General features: G+C 33.1%; 1 protein-coding gene across 1 annotated transcript in view; it reads right to left on the bottom strand.

Moving 5' to 3' along the window:
• LOC138321089 (thrombospondin type-1 domain-containing protein 7A-like) overlaps positions 1–25,248 on the bottom strand; it is a 278,937-nt gene that overhangs the window by 23,658 nt on the left and 230,031 nt on the right. Inside the window, exons 7-10 of the mRNA XM_069264504.1 lie at positions 2,533–3,217; positions 1,951–2,211; positions 1,555–1,661; positions 148–336 (exon numbers count right to left, since the gene is read on the bottom strand). Of these exons, the coding sequence (XP_069120605.1) occupies positions 148–336; positions 1,555–1,661; positions 1,951–2,211; positions 2,533–3,217 (1,242 nt within the window). The remainder of the gene's footprint in view (positions 1–147; positions 337–1,554; positions 1,662–1,950; positions 2,212–2,532; positions 3,218–25,248) is intronic.

The raw sequence follows: 25,248 nt of genomic DNA, 5'->3' as shown, positions 1-25,248 counted from the left end.
TCTTTTTTATAAAATTATTAGAAACTGAATTCAGGACAAAAGGATTGAACAATTAATAATCTAAAGTTACCGTCAAGCTTATGTTACTGATAATATTTATGCAATAACAAGATTTGAATGTTTTTCTGACATTACTATCATTTGTACCTGTATTCAGATTAGCGCGACGTTTCCTAGCATACTGTTCGCAGTCGGTCACTTTACACTCCGACCACATTGACCACAGCGAAACTGTACAATCCCAGTGACAGTCAGCTCGACAGGTCTGTGATGTCAGCGGTCTATCTTCTGTACATTTACTGTCATCCACAGGCCTAGGTTTGTCTACAACATCATCTACAACGACAACATGTAATATTATAATAAACTGCTTGTCTACAACATCATCTACAACGACAACAGTAATATTATAATAAACGCTTGTCTACAACATCATCTACAACGACAACATGTAATATATATAAACAGCTTGTCTACAACATCATCTACAACGACAACATGTAATATTATAATAAACAGCTTGTCTACAACATCATCTACAACGACAACATGTAATATTATAATAAACAGCTTGTCTACAACATCATCTACAACGACAACATGTAATATTATAATAAACAGCTTGTCTACAACATCATCTACAACGACAACATGTAATATTATAATAAACAGCTTGTCTACAACATCATCTACAACGACAACATGTAATATTATAATAAACAGCTTGTCTACAACATCATCTACAACGACAACAGTAATATTATAATAAACAGCTTGTCTACAACATCATCTACAACGACAACAAGTAATATTATAATAAACGGCTTGTCTACAACATCATCTACAACGACAACAGTAATATTATTAAACGGCTTGTCTACAACATCATCTACAACGACAACATGTAATATTATAATAAACAGCTTGTCTACAACATCATCTACAACGACAACAAGTAATATTAAGACCACAAGCCCTCCTGTTGGTTGTGAGGTCAAAACTACAGGTTGTTCATTTTTCTCAGGTACTCTGACTTTCCTCACTTTCTAAACCTGGGACATTAGCCAATGATAAATCAAACTTACAGTTTTCCTCCACACAGATGGCTTTCCGATGTTGTAGCCCTGTACTACACTGCTTCAGGCCATTCACGGGCTGACAACTTGACCAACCAGACACAATCCATTTTGTTCTAAAAAAAGAAAATAGGAAATATGTTAAACTCCAAATCCTACTTACAGGATGTACCTCCAAATTATTTCTGAAGTGCTGAAAAGTTTATTGAGTTTCAACTTTTAGCTTCTCTAAATACATTTATTTCTTGCAGCCAATGAACAGTATAACAGTGAAAGCAGAACTACACATGGTTTTTAAAATATTGCTCAATTAAAGGGGTCACTGTGGCCAAGTGTTGGTTAAGATGTCGTGACAGATGACCACAAGCTCTCCTGTTCGTTGTGAGGTCAAAACTACAGGTTGTTCATTTTTCTCAGGTACTCTGACTTTCCTCACTTTCTAAACCTGGGACATTAGCCAATGATAAATCAAACTTACAGTTTTCCTCCACACAGATGGCTTTCCGATGTTGTAGCCCTGTACTACACTGCTTCAGGCCATTCACGGGCTGACAACTTGACCAACCAGACACAATCCATTTTGTTCTAAAAAAAAGAAAATAGGAAATATGTTGAACTCCAAATCCTACTTACAGGATGTACCCCCAAATTATTTCTGAAATTCTGAAAAGTTTATTGAGTTTTAACTTTTAGCTTCTCTAAATACATTTATTTCTTGCAGCCAATAGAATCCACTAAAAAAAATCGATGTAAAAAATGTTTAAACTATACATAATCAAAAACTTTTTTTAAACTGAAAAGCAAAATGAAGAAGTATTCAGACATAAAATCGTGAAATTTGAATGTTCACACAGTATATGTATTGATTTTCTACCTTGGACATTTGCGCTGAGCAGTTCCTTGGACTTGTGTTACTTCTTCAAGCGAAGGACATGCTGTTCCTGTCCCCATAGGCAGCTGGAGGACACGCCGCGTGCGCTTGATAAGTCCGACCCTCTTCATACCCGTAGTGTCGATACAGCTGCTGTTGATACGGTCCCATGACGACCACTCGGAAACAATACAATCCTTAGGAATGATGCAAGCTTGATGATCTACAATGGGCTCTTGTAGGTTTAAGCGGTCACGGCAAAATCTGTTAAAAAAGTATGCATGATATTCTTTTCATATAAAACCAAAATAAAAATGTTAAAAATATTAAAACAGAATACTGCAGGTCTCAAAATGTAATTAGTATGAAGTATTACAATATACTAAGAGTTAAAAGAAGTATAAATGAATTATTTTCTGTACAGTATAAATGCCCCTATATTCATTTAGAAAGCATGAGACGATGAAACAGGATGTCAATGCATGGAATTCATGCAATTGGACAAATTAGACATCAGCAACCATATACAGTATAACTTTAACATTTCATGACTTGAGTATAATAACCCAAACCTATTAGTCTTACCTGCCATTGACAAGAGCTCCAAATGTGTTAACACATTTAATTTTACGTGTTTGATGACCTATCACAGGATGGTTTGGATTTTGCTCCGTACCGGCGGACGAGAACGCAACACAAGGAGTCCATGCGTCCACCGAAAGGAAGAACATCTCCGAACAGTTTGGACAAGAATCTAAAGTAGAGAAATCCTCACAGGGCTTGCCCCCATTAGAATCTGGCACAACAATATTCCGCGTCCGTGTTTTATTTAAAACTTGACATTGATCACAGCTGCTCCAGGGACTGAACTCCGTCACTACACAATCCTGCTGACAGCGCAGTTCACACCGTTTTTTAGTCGCAGGTTTTTCCTCGAATGATAAACACACTGAATCCTTTTCCACTTTACCGTTTTCCTTCCACACACAAGACACATTACGGTATGAGATGCCCCGGCCCTTCGCACAGACTTTGACCCCAGGCTCCAATTTGCACTGCTCCCAAGGGGTCCATGCCCAACGGACCTCGTAGCGGTGCTCGCGGCACACCTTGAAACATTCCTGCCGTTCTGGTGGCTTTGGAAGGTGGCCACAGTTTGATTCATGAGTTGTAGTGACGACTCCATTGGAGCTAATCAGTTTGCAGTAGACTGGTCGTGTTGTCTCCCCGCCAGGACCACATCCTAGTCTGTAGCACTGACTCCATGTGCCTGGAACAAACAAGGGAGATAATAACAAAGGGAGAAAACTCTTTTGTGGAAAATATCAGGGAAATTATCACAAGGGAGGACATTGGATATAGTCTTACATAGAAAAGTCTCCGTTGGGCAAGCATAGAGAGAATATCAAAAGTGAGCAATCCTGCAGACTGGAACTTTTCATTAAAGATAATCTTAGGAGGGGAAAATCTTAATTGCCTGGAAGAATGAAATGGATATTATTATAAGGGAGACAACTCCTGTATGTAAATAATATAGGATAATATTTAGATGACTTAAATAATTGTGATTTCCTATCAATTCAGCATGGACAAAAATCAAACAGATCTCCCTTTAGCAAATGCATAAACGAATTTTATACTATAAATGCCATAACATTCCATTTCCCCCTGTCATTCTCTATATTTATTTGATCTTATATATAGATAGTATATCAACAATAGAAAAAGGTAGAGATTAAGGTTATGATGAACACGTGTAGACAATGTGTGTAAGCTGTACAATGTAGGTCGGTTTACGACAATAACCTGCCTAACAACACATTTCTACTGTAAATAGAATTTGGCAGTGGATCACAGACCGTGTAGTTGTGTAACTAGTCCTCTACCATGTGGTGTCAGCACCACAAAATACTATACCCCCACAGCAAACAACATCTACAGAGCTGTGTTGTCATTAAGTCATTAAAGTTTGTTTGTTCCTGCTTTACGGCCAATTAACAATTACGGTCATTTACGGACATGTTAGCTTATTTTGGTAAAGAAAAACTGCAGAGAAGAAAAATATGAGTGTATATATGATATGTTACCTGGCAACTGCCCAAATGTGGGCTAACCAAAAGGTGCAGGTTGATTGTAGCTGTACACCTTAATCACTAAGCCATACTTAACATTCTCTACGAAAAGTGAGCAGGTCAGTTAGTTACATCTATCTGTTATCAGATATATATTCTATCTCTCACATCTTTTAAAGTGTTACTTATCCATCTACCGATCCTGTAACCTTGACAACTTCTAATTCTTCTACCAATATACTTCTTGACACTTAGTTTGTAAACAAACACACTAAGGAGTGACTTAGGAATGTACTCCAAACAAATACATATCTGTAAACAGATTTGGACATTTATTTGAACGAAATCCTCAGGATTTCTCCTTTACCATGTTTGACGGACTGATGACATCACCTTATTTTTGAAGAAATTAACTTTTGACCTCTGCCTTTTTGGTCAAGGTCAACTAACCTAATCACATAGCATTGCAAATCTTACATAGATTTATATATTTCATGTGTTACATTCCAAGGGAATTAATATACTTGTCAACCCTCCGTATTTTGAATTGAGACTCTCAATTTTGAACCCCCATTACCGGCCATTTTAGTCCAAATTCTTTAATATTGAAAATGTCAAAAATATGACAATACCATCAGAAAGAACAGGTCAAAATATGCAAAATTCAACCTTTAATTTCTTCATAGGTAGTTACAAGTTTAAACACATGAAATTACCCCCATGGGAATATCAACATAGAAATAGTGGGAAGAGTTCAAGGACTAATTTACATATCTCAGTGCCCTAAAGGTTATATAGTCGCTCCTAGTATATATAGAGTTGATATAGGGAAACTGCTTGGAAAAGGAAGAGTGGCCTTATTTTACACATGGAGCTAGAAGGATCTAGAGAGTTGGATAAAAACAGAATATTGCAGAACGCTAGGAAAAAACAGGAGCCTGCAGCATAAGTGTATTATATAGGTACATTTAGCAGGTAGAGGATAGAGAGGAAGTGTGAAAAAGATATAGACAATGACATTCAGAGACCTGCACGTCAGGTTGAGTCAGGAAAACCTGTCACACACAACAGTATATAATGCCACTGTACAGAATACCTGGGGCTCAGGTCTGTAATAGGTCTAAATTAAATTAGCAAATGGTTATCATAGCAAACTTCAGCAATGTAGTTTTTGGCTACCACATTGTGTATGGGGAAAATGTCATATTGTGCCAAAACAACGAGGTCAAAAAAATAATACGTATAAAGTTAGTTATTTGTCTGTGAAAAATCACCATGTGCTCTGAATATTGGGGAAACCCTCACTATTATGAAAATTTAACATTTTTAGTTTTAAAATATTTTATTGTTCTACTATTCTATACATTATAAATCTGTAGTTATGTTTTAAATTCTATCAGCAACAGGCATGTCAGGATTCAGTTATGGGTGAAATTGAAAGGTGCTTAATAACAACCACCAACTTATAGCCAATATCAAGCAATGCATGCCTTTATGGGTGTAGGTAGCATATTTGTAGACTAAAGTTATTTACTGAAATGTAATTAGAGTGATGACGGGTAGAATACCAGACATGTGTACATATAAGCATTCCCATCCCTTTGAAAGCAATTGATACTTTAATAAAGCTCCCCTTTCTAACCAAATATTTTTTCTTTACCTATAAAATATCAGTACACAAAATATCAAATAATATTTGCATTTTATTCTTTTAAATATTTTTTTTACCTGAAGACTAGTGGTTCAAAATTTCCTGAAATATTATACAATGTTACGAACAAACTAAATATTAGACAATGTTACAAACAAATAAAGTGGGCAGTCCTAGAATTACGCTAACTCTACTGAAACACCTGGTTTTTTTAAAAAATTTTTTTTATACTTTTTAGTAGTCTATGTACATATACTTTCCTACTCAATTGATATTTGCTATCATTGAATACCTTTTACTTTTAGTTTAATTTACACGATTTGTATCTATGTTTTAGTTGATTTACACTATTTGTATCTATGTTTTAGTTGATTTACACTATTTGTATCTATGTTTTAATTGATTTACACTATTTGTATCTATGTTTTAATTGATTTACACTATTTGTATCTATGTTTTAATTGATTTACACGATTTGTATCTATGTTTTAATTGATTTACACTATTTGTATCTATGTTTTAATTGATTTACACTATTTGTATCTATGTTTTAATTGATTTACACTATTTGTATCTATGTTTTAGTTGATTTACACCATTTGTATCTATGTTTTAATTGATTTACACCATTTGTATCTATGTTTTAATTGATTTACACCATTTGTATCTATGTTTTAATTGATTTACACCATTTGTATCTATGTTTTAATTGATTTACACCATTTGTATCTATGTTTTAATTGATTTACACCATTTGTATCTATGTTTTAGTTGATTTACACTATTTGTATCTATGTTTTAGTTGATTTACACTATTTGTATCTATGTTTTAGTTGATTTACACTATTTGTATCTATGTTTTAATTGATTTACACGATTTGTATCTATGTTTTAATTGATTTACACATTTGTATCTATGTTTTAATTGATTTACACGATTTGTATCTATGTTTTAATTGATTTACACGATTTGTATCTATGTTTTAATTGATTTACACGATTTGTATCTATGTTTTAATTGATTTACACTATTTGTATCTATGTTTTAATTGATTTACACTATTTGTATCTATGTTTTAATTGATTTACACCATTTGTATCTATGTTTTAATTGATTTACACTATTTGTATCTATGTTTTAGTTGATTTACACATTTGTATCTATGTTTTAGTTGATTTACACCATTTGTATCTATGTTTTAATTGATTTACACTATTTGTATCTATGTTTTAGTTGATTTACACGATTTGTATCTATGTTTTATTGATTTACACATTTGTATCTATGTTTTAATTGATTTACACATTTGTATCTATGTTTTAATTGATTTACACCATTTGTATCTATGTTTTAGTTGATTTACACATTTGTATCTATGTTTTAGTTGATTTACACGATTTGTATCTATGTTTTAGTTGATTTACACTATTTGTATCTATGTTTTAGTTGATTTACACTATTTGTATCTATGTTTTAATTGATTTACACGATTTGTATCTATGTTTTAATTGATTTACACCATTTGTATCTATGTTTTAATTGATTTACACTATTTGTATCTATGTTTTAATTGATTTACACCATTTGTATCTATGTTTTAATTGATTTACACTATTTGTATCTATGTTTTAATTGATTTACACTATTTGTATCTATGTTTTAATTGATTTACACTATTTGTATCTATGTTTTAGTTGATTTACACTATTTGTATCTATGTTTTAGTTGATTTACACTATTTGTATCTATGTTTTAGTTGATTTACACATTTGTATCTATGTTTTAGTTGATTTACACTATTTGTATCTATGTTTTAGTTGATTTACACGATTTGTATCTATGTTTTAGTTGATTTACACCATTTGTATCTATGTTTTAGTTGATTTACACCATTTGTATCTATGTTTTAATTGATTTACACCATTTGTATCTATGTTTTAATTGATTTACACTATTTGTATCTATGTTTTAATTGATTTACACTATTTGTATCTATGTTTTAATTGATTTACACCATTTGTATCTATGTTTTAATTGATTTACACTATTTTGTATCTATGTTTTAATTGATTTACACATTTGTATCTATGTTTTAATTGATTTACACCATTTGTATCTATGTTTTAGTTGATTTACACCATTTGTATCTATGTTTTAGTTGATTTACACTATTTGTATCTATGTTTTAATTGATTTACACTATTTGTATCTATGTTTTAGTTGATTTACACTATTTGTATCTATGTTTTAGTTGATTTACACATTTGTATCTATGTTTTAGTTGATTTACACCATTTGTATCTATGTTTTAATTGATTTACACTATTTGTATCTATGTTTTAGTTGATTTACACCATTTGTATCTATGTTTTATTGATTTACACGATTTGTATCTATGTTTTAGTTGATTTACACATTTGTATCTATGTTTTAGTCAATTGTATCTATGTTTTATTGATTTACACATTTGTATCTATGTTTTAATTGATTTACACATTTGTATCTATGTTTTAATTGATTTACAACATTTGTATCTATGTTTTAGTTGATTTACACATTTGTATCTATGTTTTAATTGATTTACACATTTGTATCTATGTTTTAGTTGATTTACACATTTGTATCTATGTTTTATGATTTACACTATTTGTATCTATGTTTTATTGATTTACACTATTTGTATCTATGTTTTAATTGATTTACACTATTTTTATCTATCTGTTTTAATTGATTTACACTATTTGTATCTATGTTTTAATTGATTTACACTATTTGTATCTATGTTTTAGTTGATTTACATTTTGTATCTATGTTTTATGTTTACACATTTGTATCTATGTTTTAATTGATTTACACTATTTGTATCTATGTTTTAATTGATTTACACTATTTGTATCTATGTTTTAGTTGATTTACACCATTTGTATCTATGTTTTAATTGATTTACACCATTTGTATCTATGTTTTAATTGATTTACACTATTTGTATCTATGTTTTAGTTGATTTACACCATTTGTATCTATGTTTTAGTTGATTTACACTATTTGTATCTATGTTTTAGTTGATTTACACTATTTGTATCTATGTTTTAATTGATTTACACGATTTGTATCTATGTTTTAGTTGATTTACACCATTTGTATCTATGTTTTAGTTGATTTACACTATTTGTATCTATGTTTTAATTGATTTACACCATTTGTATCTATGTTTTAGTTGATTTACACCATTTGTATCTATGTTTTAATTGATTTACACTATTTGTATCCATGTTTTAATTGATTTACACGATTTGTATCTATGTTTTAATTGATTTACACCATTTGTATCTATGTTTTAATTGATTTACACGATTTGTATCTATGTTTTAATTGATTTACACTATTTGTATCTATGTTTTAATTGATTTACACCATTTGTATCTATGTTTTAGTTGATTTACACATTTGTATCTATGTTTTAGTTGATTTACACATTTGTATCTATGTTTTATTGATTTACACCATTTGTATCTATGTTTTAATTGATTTACACCATTTGTATCTATGTTTTAATTGATTTACACTATTTGTATCTATGTTTTAATTGATTTACACATTTGTATCTATGTTTTATTGATTTACATTTGTATCTATGTTTTATTGATTTACACTATTTGTATCTATGTTTTAGTTGATTTACACACATTTGTATCTATGTTTTAATTGATTTACACATTTGTATCTATGTTTTAATTGATTTACACATTTGTATCTATGTTTTAATTGATTTACACTATTTGTATCTATGTTTTAATTGATTTACACTATTTGTATCTATGTTTTAATTGATTTACACCATTTGTATCTATGTTTTAGTTGATTTACACATTTGTATCTATGTTTTAGTTGATTTACACATTTGATTATGTTTTACACACATTTGTATCTATGTTTTAATTGATTTACACTATTTGTATCTATGTTTTAATTGATTTACACATTTGTATCTATGTTTTAATTGATTTACACATTTGTATCTATGTTTTAATTGATTTACACCATTTGTATCTATGTTTTATGATTTACACATTGATTTGCAATTTGTATCTATGTTTTAATTGATTTACACTATTTGTATCTATGTTTTAGTTGATTTACACCATTTGTATCTATGTTTTAATTGATTTACACGATTTGTATCTATGTTTTAATTGATTTACACTATTTGTATCTATGTTTTAGTTGATTTACACGATTTGTATCTATGTTTTAATTGATTTACACATTTGTATCTATGTTTTAATTGATTTACACTATTTGTATCTATGTTTTAATTGATTTACACTATTTGTATCTATGTTTTAGTTGATTTACACCATTTGTATCTATGTTTTAGTTGATTTACACCATTTGTATCTATGTTTTAATTGATTTACATATTTGTATCTATGTTTTAGTTGATTTACACATTTGTATCTATGTTTTAGTTGATTTACACTATTTGTATCTATGTTTTAATTGATTTACACTATTTGTATCTATGTTTTAATTGATTTACACTATTTGTATCTATGTTTTAATTGATTTACACATTTGTATCTATGTTTTAGTTGATTTACACATTTGTATCTATGTTTTAATTGATTTACACTATTTGTATCTATGTTTTAATTGATTTACACATTTGTATCTATGTTTTAATTGATTTACACCATTTGTATCTATGTTTTAATTGATTTACACTATTTGTATCTATGTTTTAATTGATTTACACCATTTGTATCTATGTTTTAATTGATTTACACTATTTGTATCTATGTTTTAATTGATTTACACCATTTGTATCTATGTTTTAATTGATTTACACCATTTGTATCTATGTTTTAGTTGATTTACACAATTTGTATCTATGTTTAGTTGATTTACACATTTGTATCTATGTTTTAGTTGATTTACACATTTGTATCTATGTTTTATTGATTTACACCATTTGTATCTATGTTTTAATTGATTTACACATTTGTATCTATGTTTTTAAATTGTATGATTTACACTATTTGTATCTATGTTTTATTGATTTACACCATTTGTATCTATGTTTTAGTTGATTTACACTATTTGTATCTATGTTTTAATTGATTTACACTATTTGTATCTATGTTTTAATTGATTTACACCATTTGTATCTATGTTTTAATTGATTTACACTATTTGTATCTATGTTTTAATTGATTTACACTATTTGTATCTATGTTTTAATTGATTTACACTATTTGTATCTATGTTTTAATTGATTTACACGATTTGTATCTATGTTTTAATTGATTTACACGATTTGTATCTATGTTTTAATTGATTTACACGATTTGTATCTATGTTTTAATTGATTAACACTATTTGTATCTATGTTTCAATATGTGACCTTAGTTGATGACCTCAGCTGTAAAAACAATGTTATATCTGGAAGTTTTCCAATGTAACATAATATTAAATGTTACACCAGTGCCCCACCCCCTGGGCCTGAATACCTCCCTCCAGGTTTAACCTGACTTAGGGTTGACAGGATACTGTTTAGATATGCACTGAATTTGGCCTGTGAGCTTCTCACCCGTGGAGTGGTTACATGCTTTTGTTTATCTTTGCCTAAGTAGACCTCTTATAATACCTGAGTTTAATGCTGTTCATCCACATAACATCTGTTACAAGTGTTTCAAATATGCAGGCAACAAGATCGTGTGTCTTCTGTGAGAAGAGTTTCTGTGTTTTTGTTACGCTATCACATATTTCTTTAGATTATGAGACTTTGTGTACATGTTTAACATTACACCAGAAGACCTCCTCAGTGTTGCCTCCACAATTAAATAATTCTCCATGTGTTCCCTTACTACAGAAACATCCCCAACTAAACCTCAACCCGTTCCTTTAAGTCACTTCATCATTTCTCTATATTATACAGGTCTAAAACTGCTTCAGTTCTGTTGCACCTATTGAATGCCTTTTATCATGTTAAACTCTAATGTTGGTTCAGTAGTTAGATCATTTTCCCACCAGCATGACTAAATTTTGAAATGTAACAGATTTTAACTCTCTTTGATAAAAGATTAATTGCCAATCAGACAAAACTCATTTCCAATAAATTTTGCTGTGAGTAATGCCAGTTCTCTAGCAGTGACAAGAACATTTCCTCTTTACACAATGTGTTATAGCATGGGAAATCGTTAGACAGCAACTTCCACACAAAAACTATTGCACAGTTAACTTCTCTCCCCAAAAACTATTGTACAGTTAACTTCTCTCCACATAGACTATTGCACAGTTCACTACTCTACACAAAAACTATTGTACAATTAACTTCTCTACCCAAAAACTATTTTACAGTTAACTTCTCTACCCAAAAACTATTTTACAGTTAACTTCTCTCCACATAGACTATTGCACAGTTCACTTTTCTACACAAAAACTATTGTACAATTAACTTCTCGACCCAAAACTATTGTACAGTTAACTTCTCTCCACATAGACCATTGCACAGTTCACTTCTCTACACAAAAACTATTGTACAATTAACTTCTCGAAACAAAAACTATTGTACAATTAACTTCTCGACCAAAAAAACTATTGTACAGTTAACTTCTCTCCACATAGACTATTGCACAGTTCACTTCTCTACACAAAAACCATTGTACAATTAACTTCTCGACCCAAAAAACTATTGTAACAGTTAACTTCTCTCCACACAGACTATTGCACAGTTCACTTCTCTACACAAAAACCATTGTACAATTAACTTCTCGACCAAAAAACTATTGTACAGTTAACTTCTCTCCACATAGACTATTGCACAGTTCACTTCTCTACACAAAAACCATTGTACAATTAACTTCTCGACCCAAAAACTATTGTACAGTTAACTTCTCTCCACATAGACTATTGCACAGTTCACTTCTCTACACAAAAACTATTATACAGTTAACGTCTCTCCCCAAAAGCTATTGTACAGTTAACTTCCCTCCACAAAGACCATTGCACAGTTCATTTCTATCCACAAAAAAATATTGTACAGTTAACTTCTATACCCAAAAACTATTGTACAGTTAATTTCTCTTTGAAACCAAGTAGTAGTTTTTTTAGAATAATAAAAAAGTGAATTGGAAGATTCTAATTCTGGTATAACGGATTAATTTTATTGACAGTTTTCTCCCCTTATCAAATTATGTTTATCTCCCTTTATAGCAAAACATTAGACAAACTAGAAATTATTCATATGAATATTGGACACGTTGGGATGCAATGGAAAATAAGTCAGGCCTTTTCAAGCAATCTCCTTGAAGAGGGATTGAAGAAGAGTGCATCATTACCAATAGTGATACACTTTCATTTGTCATTAGAGAAAGGTATCCTTAATAGACTCAATATGGCAGGTAAATCCCAGTAACTATACCATGGCTGGGATCCTAACAGCTTTTTTGGCAGGGTCACCAATATTCTATAGGTCTTTACCCTCCACATGTAAATATTTACTCAGATATCAACTGACAGAACCTATATACTCAGCATGTGGAGAGATGGGATGTGACAACTCATGTATCCTACAGTAAAATTTGGCAACCACCTCACAGACCTATTCTTGAAATTTCCTTGAGAGGTTTCATTTTCAAGTCTAAAACAGGAAGTGTATTTATAGACCTTTGAATCATTTTATTCAAGACGAAATTGAAATATAATGTCCATCTTGATCAAAAGGAAGAAACAACCTGAATCCTCCAAAATAGGAGAAGATGGTATGTATTCTGGAACCACTTGATGTTTTATGCACTGACAGAAAATTCCTCGGTAATTGGTGCCAGTCGGTGGGATGGAGTGACAGGAAAAAAATTAGAAGTAAAAGGCAATATAATTATAGGACACGTAACTATTACAGACATGTATATAATGTTACCACCCACCTACACAATGGGGGACAAATTAGATGTCTGTAGACAAAAAGATCCTTAAATGAAAGGTTTGTAGACAAACCATCAACAAAATAGCTAGACATATGACATCAAATTGTGATGGCGTATACTACATTACTGCAAATTAGCCTGCCTGTGGTAGACTAAAGACTCTATCATGGCAATTTTTAACAGAAGGGGCTGACGACCTGAACATGGAGACATATCTTACAACATGTGTAAAATACATAAACGAAAATCAGCCCAATTGGGCCAACACTAGACAACAAACACCTCATGAGTTAGGCAATGGTGCCAAAGTCGCCTGTTTTTAGGTGTTAACGACTATCATCATCAAGGTCTCTACATCATGTATACTTGACAGACATCAGCAGACAATTACAGTACTTAAGCCCACATCCTGGCCGATTGTCTTACACGATAAAATGTACAGGAGAAAATACATCAGGATAAAACCAAAACAAACTAGATATATAAGTTAGATATAAATGTTTTCACCTACATATAACATCAGCTAGGACAGGTCAGACATGACCAGTAACACTGATGTGTTCTCCCCTTCTCCTCACTCCACCCTAAAGTAATACCCACTCTGCCAACTCCCCACCACCCCTCACTCCACACTAAAGTAATACCCACTCTGCCAACTCCCCACCACCCCTCACTCCACCCTAAAGTAATACCCACTCTGCCAACTCCCCACCACCCCTCACTCCACCCTAAAGTAATACCCACTCTGCCAACTCCCCACCACCCCTCACCCCACCCTAAAGTAATACCCACTCTGCCAACTCCCCACCACCCCTCACTCCACCCTAAAGTAATACCCACTCTGCCAACTCCCCACCACCCCTCACTCCACCCTAAAGTAATACCCACTCTGCCAACTCCCCACCACCCCTCACTCCACCCTAAAGTAATACCCACTCTGCCAACTCCCCACCACCCCTCACTCCACCCTAAAGTAATACCCACTCTGCCAACTCCCCACCACCCCTCACTCCACCCTAAAGTAATACCCACTCTGCCAACTCCCCACCACCCCTCACTCCACCCTAAAGTAATACCCACTCCCCACCACCCCTCACTCCACCCTAAAGTAATACCCACTCTGCCAACTCCCCACCACCCCTCACTCCACCCTAAAGTAATACCCACTCTGCCAACTCCCCACCACCCCTCACTCCACCCTAAAGTAATACCCACTCTGCCAACTCCCCACAACCCCTCACCCCACTCTAAAGTAATACCAATGTGCCCCCCACTCCCCTTCCATATCATAGTAGGGCCAGAAACAACTAGTGTTTTTTTTCTTATAACGAAAGACATAAGAGAAATATGATTCATTATCACAAGCAAAGCACTCAGAGTTACGAGCGTGATTTGGCAGCCATGTTTATTTCCGTTTGAGTACCCATTATATCTTCCCTTTTGCTTTTGATATTACATGTAAGCATTCTTTTGTGTTTTTCTTAATTCAGGATATTGTGTACAGAAATAAAGGTCTTTCTCAGTAATGAATGAACAATGATTTTCAATTTAAAACAATTTTAGTGTTGAAGACAATGTCACAGTAATGACACATCAGGCCTTTGTCTGTATAGGTCTCCCTAAAGTATGATTATCTTGAATAAACCGCAGATATGGGGAGATGTAGGGAGGACATTTATACAGGAAGAACTTTGCACCAAAGGTCATTCTGAAAAACTTACAAACTAAGCACACCACAATTGTGATGTGATCACTGTCTCAATGGAATGGACACGTGGGCACAAAGGTTAAAGTTGTATTGCTGCTAATTTCACTGTAACGATATGTAACTTAAACATTTGATATTTAAACATTGACATGTAACTTGATGATTTAGCTCCCCAAAAGCATATGTCGGCCTATAAGAGAGCCGAAATCTAGGAATCATATATTCCTGGTTTTGAATAAAGCGCCTTCAATCACCGCCATGTTCAGTGACTTCGGGTTTTGTCGGATTCCTAATCGTATCACGTGACTGACGTTTGACACGGCCTGCACGTGGTGAACCAGGTAACTAGCGTAAGCACACATGTGTTTGTTTACGTTCTCCTTCTGGCCTATATGAGCAAATCATGCTAGTATATGTCCACAGATTAGTATTTGAAACATCCAATTTACACATTATCGTAAAAATGTTGTGTGTATCAAATATTGTAATGTGCGAGCATTATTTTCTTTGTAGATAGAGTCTGATGAGGTCGACCACATATTTTGTTTATGAAAAATTGTTGATATTTTCTCTTGGTTTCACAACTCTCGTTTTACTTCGAGATTGTCGCGACGATGTTCGGAAGAGTACGGAATGATTCGGCATCTTTCGAGCCTATTTTTCACGTGTACACGTTAAAAAGATTTTTTACTTTTATAATTAAAGATACTTCCAGTGCTGCAACTTTATAAAAAGTGGTAAAATTAGAAAGTTTAAACCTCAGACAGACGGAGAAAAATATGTATAACACTTAAACAGTTTTCACTATGACAAAAAGAGCGAAAGTTTTAACCATACAACTTTAATGATTGTGGAAACAACTTTCTGCATTTGGTTCATACAAAACAGCTAAATGAAACTCCCAAAAAAGCACACACAAAGATTTCCAGCAGACATTTTGAAGTAAAGTACGAAATATAAGAACTTATCTTTGAACTTGACTTTGAGGACATCTTAAAACTTTTGTTTTTGGTAGCTGTAGATAAAACATAAAACCATACCGATTGACTGTATATACAGTGTGTTGGGGATGTACCAACCCTAATGGCTAGTACCAACCCTAATGGCTAGGTTATCACATCACAGACATCCGCGCTGACATTCATGGTAAATTTCATCTCCCCAAACAGAAAGCCACTGTGTCAAAATGTACTTTTACATGTCCAATCTGATAAAAATACCATTCTAAATGGGTAAACTTGGCAATAAGTGATGACTTTTAATGCTTTAATTTAAATACAGAGAAGCAAATCCCAATTTATTTTACTTTTTTCTTTCTTTAACTGTCGGAACATCCCTCCTACACTTGATCTTTGTATACACAAATCTGTCGGCAGAATGTATAAATCACATGTTATCCAAATGTCATTATGGATTTGTCATGATAAACATCAGATTTTTCTGCTGAAACTTTGTGATTGGTGACCATGTGTACAACCACACCTGACAGTTCACTGGTGATGAATTTTGTGACAACTTATTGATACTGGCAATGCTATGCAAACATTCTGTAACAGATGTAGTTTATTTTATATATATATATACCAGGTGGTTTGATAATTTTTATTATATATTAATGGTCGATTAAGGAGTCACCAAGGTTTGAAAATAGTGGAATACATCTCCCCCTTAACAAACCATAACAAAACGATGATCTACATAATATCGCTTGAAAACTGCTCCACATAAGCCAAATTGAAACACATGTGGAGGGCAGGAAGTTGAATTTTAAACAACTTTACAATACAGCAGATACTAGAGTCATTTGTTGGATTCAAAACAGTAAATGTACCTTTTCTCTTCTCAAAGCCTTCCATATAAAACCTTCAATATTTGATTAAACAGAATTTCCCCTTCATTAAAACAAAGAGAAAGATGATTCTTGCTTAACCATTAATTGGAAAGCAGAAACATGACTTGGGATTATTTCATGAACAATTAGTTTAATAGGGTTTAGGAGATTTCATATCATTTACAAATGGTTTCTGGCAATGTTTCTAAATTTAATTTTAAAAGAAAGCTTTTAGTGTTTACAATGCACCAAACAACCCTTATCTATCAGCCTTTCAACACAGTCTTTTTTTAAACAGTTAAGTGCACATGCATTTAACATACAATATGGCTATTAAGGCTTCCTTTATTGTTTCAATATTATGATTTAGATGCATCAGGTATTTTTCAAATAAATTTACATCATGCCAGCAAAAGGTGTAATTTTAAAATGCAATCCATTTCAATTTTGTATTGCTATGATTCAGTTTGGTTTGGTTTTCTTATCCTTTTAAATGTCAGTGTCATGACGTAACAACTAAAATTCTGGCTTGTTTGCGAGAGAAAAACAGAAGTATTTAGAGAAAAGCCACCGACTTACTGTGGAGCCACTAATGTGACACAGTAACCCCTTCAAGGGACGCATTTCAGGTATCTAAGTTGGTTGTCAAACAAATTATAAATTACAGTAATTCCCCCACCCTCCATATGTCCAAGGAAGACACAATTCAGGGTAGCACTGAGGCATGTGTAAATATACCCCCCCCCCCCCCCCCCCCCAATCATTTTACAGAGCATGTACAAGAAGTCGTGTTTGAGCTATTGACAAGCTTTGCTATGTTTCTACTTTAAAATTGGATGGCTCACTAACATTTGAGGGGGTAAGCTACTATAATTATTTCTATCTGAATTCAGAGAATATAACTTTCACTAGAGAATTTCTAAGATAGAATTGATCGAAAAAATCTCCAAAAATAGGTTCATTTTAATTCATTACAAGAATTATACACATTTCAAATAAAGTTGATATGATTCACTTAATGTGGTAGGGATAGAGCACAATCAATTAACTGACACAGACAATTATACAAACATTCCAATGACATTATCATTCAGTGAATCCTAATGTAGATTATTTCATGCATCTGTACCAACACATTACGGCGAATTACAGTGGTTATGATTCGAAGTTTAGCACTCTGTTGTGTGGTATAATTATCGTGGTTATATAAATATACCCTAGTCAAGTATCTGTAGCCAAGCTAAATAGGATAATTTCTAAATCGTTCTAACTGAAGGTCGGCCAGGTTTATCTCGTCTTAATTGTGTAAGAGATGGTATAATGACTATAACTGTTTACACCATCAGATCTCTCCTATAAGGACAGCAGGGAGAGGGAAAAGGGAGATCACTCTCACTTCTATATCGAGTGCCCAGCTCCATTAACATTCCATAATTCCTTAACTTAAAATTCTCCAAAGAAAAGCATAACAGAAGGTTAAGGACAAAATCTGTAGGTTTAAGGAGCTTGCCTTAACTTGTGGTAAATGCTTTTTCTATAGAGAATTTTAAGCTAGTAAAAGGAATACCAATAAAGTTGAGGAATGTTTGTGAGTGAACCTCGGTCCAGATAATGAAAATTATCACTATAAAGTTGAGCTTTATAATTTTGTAAATATGATTATGTCTGATTCTAAAATAATTTAAAAAAAAAACCCCAAAAAGACTTTTCAAAAAAAAAACTTTATAAAATTTAGCTAAGTATTGTCATAAAGAAATTAGCGATTGCATGGTGCCAGTTTAATTCTTCTTTATAAATATCTGAATGATGACCACAGCTTGTCTAGCACAACTGAATGATAACCACAGCTCCTCTATCACCCTCTGTGTACTATTATACAAGACCACAGTGGTAACACAATTGTGCTGACTTAGATTGAGAAGCAAGAATATTAAAAAAAACAATTACTTTAGTTTTATATTTATTTATACATTATAACTCCTGTGCTAGATGTCCATAAACATGGAATGTGATAAGGTCACAGGATTCTGCTAAGCAGTGTATCCCCTCGACACATAATGATCGGGTGAACAGGAGATTTGTAAATTTTTAAACCTAGGTAATCTGAGGAATTACTAAAAGTTTTTTAAATAAATGCTTCTATTTAAATTCAATGACCATAAATATTATTTTCTAAACTGATCCTGATCATATTAAATGCATACTTCATATTACTGAATTTAAAATAAAAAAAAAGATTAGCCCTCAAATACCATATTGAAATGCCCATTAGCCAGTTAGTCATACAGCATTGAATTTCAGTTTATTGGTATTAAACATGACTCATGCATTGGCAAAATGCAATTGAGTATCACATCAAACTACTAAAATTTATTCTTGGTACACAAGACTGTTAATCATTACTAGGCTCAAGTTGACACAAAAATAATATACATCTCTACGTATTCGAGGTTGGAACAACAGCATAGGGAACTTGGGGACATGGGTAATGCTTTGGGGAACCCATCTGAATTACTGATTGAAACATTGGAACATGAAGAAAACCAGAGGTCACACCTTGAAATATTGGTGGATATATTGATTATTTAAGGTAGATAAATGAAAGACATTTTGAACTAAAAAATAAATACACCAGTGAGTTAACAGATTTTGAATAATCACATTATTGTCTTAACACATAATATTGAATGTACCAGGTATGAATATTAATTTGTTACAAGTATTATGTTGTAAGCCAAAACCTTCAGTCTTATGGTCATACATTTGAATACAAAACCATTAAGTCTTCATTGTGTCATAACAATAGAGAGAATTATTCATGTCTCGGCCCTTCATTTTTTTGAAATGCGGACAGTTTGATTAATGTACAAGCAAACCTAAGTCCTGTTGATTGTAGGCTTATATTTGCCATCGGTGAGTTCAATAACTTAATGACCTTCCTGGAATGTCATTTATGAACACTCAATTATTTAGGTTTAAGTAGGTCAGTTGTCAAAAAGTTTCTTTTTTAAATAACAGGAAAATCTTTATCATTATTGTCATACACCTGTGTAGATACTGTTAGGGAGAGTGATTGAAGCTTTTGTATGTTATATTGGACAAAATACTTGATTATTTAGCATCAGTTTTACACGATGTTTTAACGTACCTTGTTGTTGCACACAACCAATGTGGTTACAAGGTCTTGTCTAGAGTCTGTACATTAAATGTTTTCAATTGTCACAGCACATATTGAATTAAATAAGTGTTCAGCAGTGTGACGCAGTCATACACAAACTTCTGATGCTGTTGTTTTTCTTCATCTAATGTCCATAGCAGTAGTTTTTCAATTGTGATTTCTCGCTGTAGTATTTTTAATCGACTTTGAGCAGACAAAGTTTCATAACATGTCTTGCTCAATGCAACAGTTTTTGATTTTAATTTGTCTACAAATGTAGCATTGTAGTTCAATATTCAGTCACATAGTTTACTGTTAACAAAATAACTGAGATTTCCAATACAACAACGTTGTTTGGTTAGTAATTCTGTAGACAGTGTTACACATGAGATGGATCTACCTTCCAATGTTCGGTTGTCATACACATGATGCAACCATAATTGTCATCCACGATACTAATGATAACCAGGTGTTTACATATTGTCATACTTTATAGTGATCTAACTATTAACCTTTCGCAAAGTCTTGTCTGCATACACAGTATGTAGTTTTGCTATGGTCTTGTCATTAAACTGTGTCTGGGTTTTGTCAAAACTTTAATGGATTAACATTAAACCTGTCAAATGTCATACCCATATAAGATTAGTAGCCCTTCAGTTGTATCCATGTTGGATTGAATCACAAAACTCAGTGTGTCCTACCATTTTGATTTTGCACAAGCCACAAACGTTTATGTTCCAGATACTAGTCCAGAGATATACAGTTTGTTTTCATCCGTTTGTCTACAGGTGACCACTTCAACATCAAATCATTTCCTTTGTTGTTACTCAACGTAGATTACATTATCAACCTTCAGTTTGAGTCATATTTGATTCACCCCAATCAGTTAGGTGAGCCTTCAGTTTATACACATATTGATTTTAACAGTAGTTTTTCATATGTCTTGTTAAACAGTCAGTTGCATACCACATGCTACCTAAATGTCATTAAACCATCAGTTTTGCATACAACATTAAATTAGTACATTAAACCTTCATTGGTCATAGAACAATTATTGAATTTCATATGAAACCTTTCAAAGTCTAGGTCAAGTTGTAATTGATTAACTTTATTCAATTGTCTTATTTTAGGTGCACTAAACATTTTCAAATTGTCATACCTACATGTTGTTTTTAGTTAAGCAATAAATGACTTCTTGCCTTCTGATGTCACAGTATTGTACACATTAGATAATGTGTTTGTTTCATATTGAGTTCATACCATCTATACAGGAGATGGTAAACATGGTGAGAAACCTTGGCTCATTATGTCCAGTGTTTTGTGGGTATGTGATTAAATTAGAACCATCAGGTGTTAGTCAATTACTTTGTGCACAGCAGCTGTTGTTTCCCACTTGGGGGTAAGGATTGGCTATATAACATGTTGTCAGCACAAGTTGACAGCCATTAACAAGGTAAACCTTGCTGTAGGTGCTGTGTTTGTTCTAAAGCAGTTAGCCTTACACTTGTCTAAGCAAAATTTTTGTTTGTCATGGCACAAGTTGTAAAACATATATGTAGCACTTACCGTATTTTAACCCAACAAACAAAAACTCTTAGTAATTACCGTATTAACACCCTTTTAATGTCTTGTCATAAATGCATTTGTCCAATCTTCCTTGCTTTGTCAATACAGTATTGAAACTTGCCTTTTTAAAATATGTTAATACTACATGTACATAACATTAACATTTGTTTACTCCAATATATATGCCTGTTCTACAGTATTACATAAACTTGTTACAAGTCCATACAAATGTTATTTTTTTCCTGGTATAACAATGTAACAAGATAACACACACAATACTTGATCTTAAGGTGGAAACCTTCAGTTTGTTTCAGGACACATACTTTGGGTCATTGCTGAAAACACTTTTCAGAAAGATAAATAGTAAAAATCATTAATCAAATTGATGCCAATTGCCTGCAGTCAGTTGATAAAATGATTAACAAGGGCGGAATTTTCAATGTTTGGTACAATACCGCAGTAAACCTTCATTTGTCATACCATTAACCACGAAAATATTCAATTTCTTGCACAAATTGTTTAACATTAAATTCTTATATGCACCTCAGAGATAAATTGCTAGTTTTATGATTCACTTTGATTAACTGTACTTTTTCTATTAGTATGTACTCTAAAGTCTTCTGATAGGCAATCAAGATATTACAAGGCTGGGTATTGGTGGGGGGAGCTGAATGGATTATGTAGTGTAAATGTAAGGACAATATTTGTGGGAGCTGAATGGATTATGTTGTGGGAGTGTATTATGTAGTATATGTAAGGACAGCTGAATGGATTATGTAGGTATATGTAAGGACATTTTGTGGGAGCTGAATGGATTATGTAGTGTATATGTAAGGACATTTTGTGGTGAGCTGAATGGATTATGTAGTGTATATGTAAAGGACATTTTGTGGGAGCTGAATGGATATGTAGGTAAATTAAGGACATTTTGTGATGAGTCTGATTGTATATGTAGGTATTGTAAGACACATTTTTGTGGGAGCTGAATGGATTATGTAGTGTATATGTAAGGACATTTTGTGGGAGCTGAATGGGATTATGTAGTGTATATGTAAGGACATTTTGTGGGAGCTGAATGGATTAATGTAGTGTATATGTAAGGACATTTGTGGGAGCTGAATGGATTATGTAGTGTATATGTAAGGACATTTTGTGGGAGCTGAATGGATTATGTAGTGTATATGTAAGGACATTTTGTGGGAGCTGAATGATTATGTAGTGTATATGTAAGGACAATTTGTGTGGAGCTGAATGGATTATGTAGTGTATATTGTAAGGACATTTTGTGGGAGCTGAATGGATTATGTAGTGTATGATGTTAAGGACATATTGTGGGATGCTGAATGGGATTATGTAGTGTATAAGTAAGGACATTTTGTGGGAGCTGAAAGGATTAATGTAGTGAAGTATATGTAAGGACATTTTGTGGGAGCTGAAATGGATTATGTAGTGTATAATGTAAGGACATTTTGGTGGGGAGCTGAATGGATTATGTAGAGTGTATATGTAAGGACATTTTTGTGGGAGCTGAATGGATTATGTAGTGTATATGTAAGGACATTTTGTGGGAGCTGAATGGGGATTATGTAGTGTATATGTAAGGACATTTTTGTGGGAGCTGAATGGATTATGTAGTGTATATGTAAGGACAATTTTGTGGAGCTGAATGGATTAATGTAGTGTATATGTAAGGACATTTTTGTGGGAGCTGAATGGATTATGTAGTGTATATGTAAGGACATTTTGTGGGAGCTGAATGGATTATGTAGTGTATATGTAAGGACATTTTGTGGAGCTGAATGGTTATGTAGTGTATATGTAAGGACATATGTGGGAGCTGAATGGATTATGTAGTGTATATGTAAGGACATTTTGTGGGAGCTGAATGGATTATGTAGTGTAAGTATGTAAGGACATTTTGTGGAGCTGAATGGATTAATGTAGTGTATATGTAAGGACATTTTTGTGGAGCTGAATGGATTATGTAGTGTATATGTAAGGACATTTTGTGGGAGCTGAATGGATTATGTTAGTGTATGTGTAAGGACATTTTGTGGGAGCTGAATGGATTATGTAGATGTAAAATGTAAGGACATTTTGTGTTAGCTTTGAATGGATGTATGTAGTGTATATGTAAGGACATTTTGATGGGAGCTGAATGGATTATGTAGTGTAATATGTAAAGGACATTTTGTGGGAGCTGAATGGATTATGTAGTGTATATGTAAGTAAGGACTGAATGGATTTGTAGTGTATGTAAGGACATTTTGTGGGAGCTGAATGGATTATGTAGTGTATATGTAAGGACATTTTGTGGGAGCTGAATGGATTATGTAGTGTATATGTAAGGACATTGTGAAGAGAAATGTTCAATTCTTACTCCATCAATGAAGTCTTTAGACACTAAGATGCTCAGAAGTAGATAAGGATTTATTTATGTGATTACTTTCAAAGCTTCAGATACCACAACTGGGTTATAAACTGTCTGTTTCCAGTTTGGCAGTAATTGGCAGTTACATAATTCCCATTCCTTCTGGCCCTTTTGCAATTTATGTTAAAATTATTCTTAACCCACTTCAATATGAAAGTGATTCAGACAGTGGGGGGTCATTCAGGAGCAGGCCCAGATGTTAGTGGTGGATAAAAACTGAGTACCCAGAGAGAAAACCTCCAAGTTCAGTACCTAAGGTCACATGACATACCTTAACTATCTTAGGTTTCATACTTGTAAGCCAGGCATCAAGGGCTATGGGGGGATCAAGACACCTGAACCATAAGGTATTAGCTATTTTTAATTTGTTTCTGTTTTGGTCATATTGGCCTATCTCAGAAAAGCTCCATCTGCTTGGAAAATATACTTACCATTCATACATATTCTTTGATATATAACAATTCAGAAATTCATAGTGACCTCACTGAATTCTATTTGTGGATTGTATCTGAAGGATCAGACTAGCTTCAGAGAACAGTTCCCTATCTAAGATTGTTCAGCAGTTTTTAGGTCACCTGAGACAAAGTCTCAAGACCTAATTCTAATCGCCTTTTGTCCCGTCGTCGTCCGTCGTCCGTCGTGCGTCGTGAGCGTCCGTCGTGCGTCGTCCGTACGTGCGTCGTATGTCCGTAAACAATTTACGTTTCTTCGACTTCTAAAACTACAGAAGTATCAAATGTTTCAATGAAATTTTGCACAAACCCTTCTAAAGCATGAGGCCAATCAAAATTGTGAATTACATGGTCCCCACCCCCCCAGGGGGCTGTGGGAGGGGCCAAAAGGGGTAAAATTGAGTAAAATTTCAAAAATCTTCTTCTCTACTCACAGATGTGGTAGAATCAAATACTCTTCATAGATAGAAAGGTCTAAATGTCCTTTACAAAAATTGTGAATTA

The sequence above is a fragment of the Argopecten irradians genome, chromosome 4 (genome assembly GCF_041381155.1).
Source record: "Argopecten irradians isolate NY chromosome 4, Ai_NY, whole genome shotgun sequence".
Classification (NCBI taxonomy): Eukaryota; Metazoa; Mollusca; class Bivalvia; order Pectinida; family Pectinidae; genus Argopecten; species Argopecten irradians.
This window is presented reverse-complemented; position numbering and strand designations above follow the sequence as displayed.